Source organism: Pongo abelii, chromosome 11 (genome assembly GCF_028885655.2).
Source record: "Pongo abelii isolate AG06213 chromosome 11, NHGRI_mPonAbe1-v2.0_pri, whole genome shotgun sequence".
Taxonomy (NCBI): Eukaryota; Metazoa; Chordata; class Mammalia; order Primates; family Hominidae; genus Pongo; species Pongo abelii.
The window spans coordinates 144,335,424-144,342,786 of NC_071996.2; the positions used below are offsets into that span (position 1 = coordinate 144,335,424).

The window sequence follows — 7,363 nt, forward strand, 5'->3', positions numbered from 1 at the left end:
GAATGGCGATGGCACTTTCAGTTTTCATCTCTGGAAAGCGCTTTCGGGGCGGGAAGGTGGGAGGGACGTTGATGTGAGGGGTGGTCCTGAGTTCTCCTGAGGGCAGATGAGGGCAGTACAGGGCAGGGAATGTGGGGCTGGGGCAGGGGCTGCTGCCAACTCTTGACCAGAGGGGACACAGAGCAGGTGGAGGAGGGACTCATCCAGACTGGCCCCCAGGCAGGTCAACAAGCTTGGGGAGTCCCTGCTGAAGTGGGGACACAGTGGAGGTGCAGGGAGCCAAGAATGAGAGGACCTTCCCATAGGCAGGGACGCAGCCCACGTGCAGGGGGCCTGGTCTAGGTGGGGACGCAGCCCACGTGCAGGGGGCCTGGCCTAGGTGGGGACACAGCCAGGTGCAGGGAGCAGGGGGCGCTCACTCAAGGGAAGACATCTACAGGTGCAGGCAGGAGGGGGCTTCACCTAGGCTGGGTCACAGAACAGGTGCAGGGGCCATGAGGGGCCCTCCCAGGCAGAGACACAGTGCAGGTTCAGTGGGGGTCTCACCCCAGTGGGGACACAGTGCAGGTGCAAAAGGCATGGGGCCCTCACTGAGATGGGGACACAGCATCCATGCAGGGTGGCAGAAATGGGGGCCCTTGTTCAGGCAGGGACCTGGAGGAGGTGCAGGGATCTGGGAGACCCTGACTCAAGAGGGGCCAGGTGCAGGGAGCAGGTATTGGGGTCCTGGAGCCAAGAGCACAGGTAGGAGTAGTGGAGCTTGGATGGAGGCTCTGAAGAGCTGGGCCAGTCTCCAGCGCCCAGGGCTGGCCGAGCATGGCCAGTGGGTCCGGGTGTGTCACATGACAGGGTGATGCCAGGCTGTGGGGCAGGGCCCCTGTGGCCATTCTGGCTGTGCACCTGGGTGGCAGCCGGTGGGGCGGGAGCTGGGGCTGCAGCTGTGGTGTTCCCAGAGGCCCAGGTGCCCTCTCCCACACTCCTGAGCCCTCTGGGTTGTGAGAACCGGCCAGCTCCTGCCCTGTCCCCTCAGGTGTCCTGCAGGCACAGCTCCTCGGCAGGGCCCAGGCCGATGTGTCTTAATGTGTCCCTCTCCTTCTTCTTTGCCACCTTCGCCCTCTGCGAGGGGGCCAGGCGGGCCTCCAAGGCCCTGCTCCCAGTGGGAGCCTATGAAGGCTTCGCCCGGGAGGCGGTGGGCGCGGTGCAGCTTGGGGCCTGCTGCCTGGAGATGAGGACGCTGGTCGAGCTGGGGCCCGGGGCTGGGGGCTTCGGGCCTGCCTGCTGCTCACCCTGCTCTTCCTGCTCTTCCTGGCACACGGGGTCACCTTGGACGGGGCCTCGGCCAACCCCACCGTGTCCCTGCAGGAGTTCCTCATGGCCGAGGAGTCTCTGCCTGGCACGCTGCTGAAGCTGGCGGCACAGGGGCTGGGCATGCAGGCCGCCTGCACCCTGACGCGCCTCTGCTGGGCCTGGGAGCTCAGCGACCTGCACCTGCTGCAGAGCCTCATGGCCCAGAGCTGCAGCTCTGCCCTGCGCACATCCGTGCCCCACGGGGCGCTTGTGGAGGCCGCCTGCGCCTTTTGTTTCCATCTGACCCTCCTGCACCTGCGGCACAGTCCTCCCGCCTACAGCGTGCCCGCTATGGCTCTGCTGGTCACCGTCACGGCCTACACGGGTGAGCACTGCTTCCCCTTCCCCTGGGCCCCTCAGGACCCCTCCACCTGTGTGGCCTCCATGCACACTCAGGCCCGTTCACACCCAGGATAGGGGGCTGCTGGCCCGGGTGGCTAACAAACCCACCAGAAGGGGCGGTGACTTCCTGGGACCTGGCGGGTAGACGAGGGCCTGCGCTGGACGTGGGGTGCTGTGGAGGAGCCTGTCCCCTGCCAGGGCCATCCTGCCCACTGCGCCTCTCCCCAGTCCCAGCTATTCTTGGTCCTCCCAGAAGTTCTGCCTCTGGGATAGTAGGGACAGCCGAGGCAGACTCTTCTGGGCCCAGCCCAGTTTCCTGGTGTGGTGTGGGAGTCCCTGCACCCTCTATCACCCCTTCCAGAGCGACAGGTCCTGTCCCACCTGCCCCAGTTGGCCTCCCTGGCCGCCTACTGACACCAGCAAGCTGCGATCTCTGCCTGCACCTGGGCTGACCGTGGGACCCAGCTCTCATGGTCCCATCACCCCCTTGTGAGCTCCCTCCACTCAGACCCTCCGTCTGATCCAGTCCCCCATGTCTGCTTTCCCCTCCGAGCGCTAGGCTCCACCACCACGAAGGCCTTTGCTCAGCAAGTTCCCAGGACAGGTGTCCACAGCGCTGGGGCTGCGGGTAGAGCCAGGGGAGGCCGGCTCGTGCTCCAGGCACCACAGGAAGGGCTGCAGGGAGAATGGCGCCAGGTCTCCTTCCGGGGGTCCGAGGTCCTAATCAGGACAGGACCAGCACTTAGGTCCATGATACTGCCCACGACCCAGCACTGGGCAGACACCACGGAACCTGGATCACAAAGGCCATGGGAAGGTGCCACCAGAGCCCTGTACAGATGGGGAAACCAAGGCACAGGTGAGCAGGGAGCTCTGCAGGGACACGGCTCTGTGGCAGGTTCGGTGCGGGGGACCAGGCGGGGCTCCAGGAGCCCAGAGCAGCTCCCAGGCCTGCACACAGTGGGGCTCTCGGTGTGGATTCGGTGGCGGGGTACCAGGTGGGGCTCCAGGAGCCGAGAGCAGCTCCCAGGCCTGCACACAGTGGGGCTCTCGGTGTGGATTCGGTGGCGGGGGACCAGGTGGGGCTCCAGGAGCCGAGAGCAGCTCCCAGGCCTGCACACAGTGGAGCTCTCGGTGTAGATTCGGTGGTGGGGGTCAGGTCCTGGCCTGCAGACAGGCGTCAGGCAGGGCTGGGGACCAGGGCTGTCTGTGCTCTGCCCACAGCCAGGCCCTTCACGTCCGCCTTCTTCAACCCCGCCCTGGCCGCTTCTGTGACCTTTGCCTGCTCGGGACACACCTTACTGGAGTACGTGCAGGTGTACTGGCTGGGCCCTCTGACAGGGAAGGGCAGGGGCGGGGTGGGCTCCCTAGGGCTGCTGGGGCCCAGAGAGTGTCCTGGCACGTGGGATCGTGCAGGGTGGAGGTGAGGGTGCCTGGTCAGTGCTCCTGGGGAGGTCTCTGCAGTGGGCACGGTGTGTGCGGTAGGGGCCGTGACGGCATGTCTCACTTTGGACACCGTCCCGGTGCCGAGCGAGCTGCAGCCAGGTAAGGAGGGGACAGGCTGGGGAGAGGCCAACCTTGCAAGGGGTGCTGGGCACACGGGGGACGGTGTCTGCAGTGAGGCTCCATGCACCTGGTGTTCCCGTCCCAGGTGGCATCTCCACACACCCGGAGCTAGGTTTCCCCGAGAGGGGCTCATTCTGGTGTCCCTAAAGCCTCAGGAGACAGGGAGCCCCACTTAGATGATATAGGGTGCCATCGTGCACTTATAGGGCTGTGAGCATGGGGGTGGAGCAGCCAGGCCCTTTGCATCCTGATGGGGCAGATCCGGGACTTGCTGATGCACACAGGGGACCCCACAGCTCCCCCACAGTGTGTGCCCCTCCTTCCTTATATCCTGGATCCAAGCAGAGGAGCAGCATGGGGAGGTCACGGAGGCCTCTCTTGGCCCTAGATCTGGGGATTCTGGCCCCTGGCTTCAGAGGCCCAGGTGGAGCCCACACCTTCTCCTGCACCTGCTCTCAGACACTCGGCTCCACCTCACTGAGGTACCAGAAAGGCAGCTGGGTTCCTGTGGAATTCTGGAAGCTTTTTTCAGCTTCTGCTGGCTCTACACTGGGGAGGTCTCAGGGGCCTCCCCTTTGTGGGAGAGACAGGAGCTGGGGGTCTCTCAGGCACCTGGCCCTTCAATGGTGACACTGACATCATTGTGATCTGTCGCCGTGGTTCTGATGTGGTCACAGTCTCTCAGGCATGTGCATGGTCCTAGGAAGCATATGAAATGCATCAGGAACCCCCTCCTGCCCCTCGTCCCCGAGGCAGCCCTGCCCCCTGCTAGGAACAGCTCAGTGTTGGCCTCTCTGTCCCCACACACTGGGCCTGCAGGGCTTCTCCGAGACTCTTCAGTTCAGGTGTCAACCCTGGGCTGTCTCCCGGGATGTGGGGGGGCGGACGTTCTTTCCTTGACTCCCCGCGCTCCCCCTGAGGATCCTTCACCCGGGGTGGGTCGGCCTCTTCCTCCTGATCAGCTTCAGAGCCCCCTGTAGTTCCCTGGCGTGGAAACATGGCCCCGGTGAGCTGTGGTGGCCCAGGAGGCCTCTCAGCTCCTGTATAGGCCTTGCTTCCTGCGGTGACGAGGTCCTGGACTCTCTCCTGCCCAGGCTTCTGGATGCTTTCCTTAATTCAGCACCAGTGCTCTGTGTGGGCAGCGTCTCCCCCGAGGATCCGCAACTCGGGGTTATCCGCAGGCGTCCATCTCTGGTACGGAGCTGCCCTTCACTGATCCTGGTTGCATTTCTGTTTCCTGCGTTCCTCATCACCTCCTGTTTTGGTTGATTCCTTCTTTTTGCTGGTGCCTGTCTCACAGTAGCTTCCTGACAACAGGGACCTGGCAGGTACACTTCAGACCTCCTGTGTCTGAAATACAGTGTCCTGGTTCTGACCTGCACTTGAGTATCTGTGACGCCTGGGCAGGGTTCCGGGTGGGAGATCAGTTTCGTCCTGAGTTTCTCAGGCCCCACACCATGGCCTGTGGTGGCTTCATGGGCTACAAGGCAAAGGACGCAAACGAAGAGGCTTCACGTGACAGGGTTGTATGCTCAGCCAGGTCTGGAGGCTGGAGCCTGAGCTGGCAGCATTGACAGGGTCAGCTCTCCTTGGAGGTTGCTGGGGAGGAGCCTCCTGCCTCTTCTGGGCTCTGGGGGCCTCTGGCACCCCTGGTGTCCCCAGGTTTGGAGACGCACCACTCCCATGTCTCCCGGCTCCCCGGCCACCTCCTCTGTGTCATTGAATTTGAGGTTCACTCTACTCAAGTATGACATCACCGTAATTTAACTAATTTTATGTCCCAGGCCGTATTTCTAACAAGGGCACATCCTGTGTTCTGGGAAGGACATGTCGCTGGGGAAATGCTCTTCACTCTGCTGCAACCTCTCACTGTAGAACTGCCTCTATGGAGAAGCGCAAAGGGCATTTGCGGCTTCTAGGAGCCAAGTAGGAAGAGGCTGGGATCCCTGTTTCTGGCGGGACTCCGGGCTTGGGCGGGCCTGATGCCCAAGTCCAAATGCCCCCTCTAGAGAGGAGCCTGTCTCCTGCCAGGGCCAGGGAGGGAGGCACCGGCTGTTTCTGTATTTTGGGGTTTGGGGCTCTGGAGCTTCCCATGCGGAATTGCCATCCCTCCTCCTAGGTGAGTCCCAGTGCTACCCCATCCCACAGGGACCCGGGCGCCAGCTTCTGAAAGCATGGGGCATCTGCGGAAGAAGTGGGTTGTTTCCCTGCTTTCGTCCCTGTGGAGGGGCGATCCGGCCCCTCCATGTCATCAGGGTTTGGTTGTCCACATGCTTGTCAGCCCCACGCTGTGCTCCTGCGTCTCTTCCCGTCTCATCCATCTGGATGCTTGACACCTCTGACAGCATCCCTTTCCTGTCATCTTACAGCAGCTTCAGGAACCGGAAAAACAGGCTTGTGTCCCTCCATTAACCTCCTTTATCCACAAGTTCAGGGTCAGCATGAGCCCTGGGGAGTTCCAAGGCTGTAGGCAGGAGGCCCGTAGCCAGGTGTGGACATGGGGCTGGCTCCCTGGGTGTGAGCAGCCACCGGCACCTGCTGGCTGCACCCCTGAGCAGGTCATCCTGCCTCCCTGTGCCTGCCCTCCTGGGAGCAGAGATAGGACCAGCGTGGGCCTGGAGGGCCCAGTGAGGGGCAACTGTAGGCAAGCTGTAGGCACAGGGGCCACTGTCAGGAGCCACAGCAGCTGCAGGTGCTGACAGGCAGGTCCCGCTCAGGCCAGCCCTAGTGGAGCTAAGACCCTGTGGGTTAAATCCTTAGAGGACTGAGATCAAACTTGAAGAGGATCCACTCTCCCCTTCTGCCCGGAACACCTGCCCTTCCCAATGACCTGGAAGGCAGGCAGGGATTTAGGAGTCTCTGCTCCTGGAGTTCTGGGAGAACGTTTGCATGAGGATTCAGCCTCCCACCCAGGGGCACCCACATCTTTCTTGTCCACTCACATCCCCCACATCTACGCCAGGCCACAGCCCTGCAAACAGCCACCCTGGGACACCACATCAGGTCCCGGAGGAAAATGGCCACAGAAGCTCTGGGGGTGGCTCAGGACAATGTGGGGGGAGGGGAATTCCAGTCACTCATCCCAGAGGGTGGTCCAGGAGTACAAGGAACCCCACCGGCTTGCCCCTGTCCCCATGGCTGGCATACCCAGAGGGAGGGGCATGACCAGGGAGGGAAGACCAGGACCAGGCAGGGGCTGGGCCTCAGGGTTCTTGGGGCTCCTGGCCAGGCTGCCTGGCTCCTCTGTCCTGGCACAGGCCTGGGAGTGGGTGTCCTGTCTGTGTTTGGGCCCAGGAGCCCCGCGGCCCGCCTGGGACCTGCCTTCTCTTGCAGGGATGGTCCTGGCTGTGCTGCTGCACCAGGGCCGCCTTCCCCGCCTTTTCCAGAGGAATCTGTTCTACAGCCAGAAGAACAAGTACTGAGAACCCCGAGGGAAGCTGGCCCCGGCCTCGGGGGACACCCAGACCCCTGCAAAGGGGTCCAGTGGCCGGGAGCCTGGGCGCAGCCGTGTTGAGGGGCCACATTCCAGCTGAGTGGCCTTGCTCTGTGTGAGCCCCGTGCAAGGGCCCTGCTCGTAGCTGGACCCTGGAACCCTCTGGAGCTAAGAGGGAATCCCGGCCTCTCTCCCCAGAAGCCATTTGTCAATAAACCATTTCTAAGATCTATGTGTCCCCCTGGGCCCGAGAGAGGCTTCTGGATGGGCAGGCAAGAGTGTGCGGCAACACGGTGAGGCTGGTCTGAGTCTCCCCATCTCCCGCGGGCTCCTTCCTGCCTCTTGTTACAGAAGAAGCAGGAGAGGAAAGGGCAGGATGACAGGGAAGAGCCCAGGGAGTCCGCCAGGTATCAGTCTGCAAAGATGATGCTGCAGCCGTGGACATGCCCGGGAAGGAGCCCACAGCCAGGGAGGCCTGAGACCCGCTGGGATGCTGAGGATGGCGCTGGAGCCTGAGGCTGTAGGCTTGTGAACTAGGCACAGGGCACCCAGTCCCACGGGCCCTGAGTTCACGACCCTCAGGACCATGGACCGCTCGTCGCCCAAAGCCAGGTCAATCACTGGGAACTTGGTGGCAGAACTGGGACCTGGAGGCATGGCACCTCCAGCCATTTC

General features: G+C 62.8%; 1 protein-coding gene across 1 annotated transcript; it reads left to right on the plus strand.

Annotated features, from left to right (window-relative positions):
* The first annotated feature begins 219 nt into the window (after positions 1-219).
* On the plus strand, positions 220-6,909 carry LOC100451221 (aquaporin-12B). Its single transcript, XM_024243944.2, is given in 4 exon segments — positions 220-1,271; positions 1,274-1,672; positions 2,914-3,036; positions 6,589-6,909. Coding segments are annotated over 4 exon segments (1,140 nt in total). The 5' UTR covers positions 220-853; the 3' UTR covers positions 6,789-6,909.
* Positions 6,910-7,363: the final 454 nt, after the last annotated feature.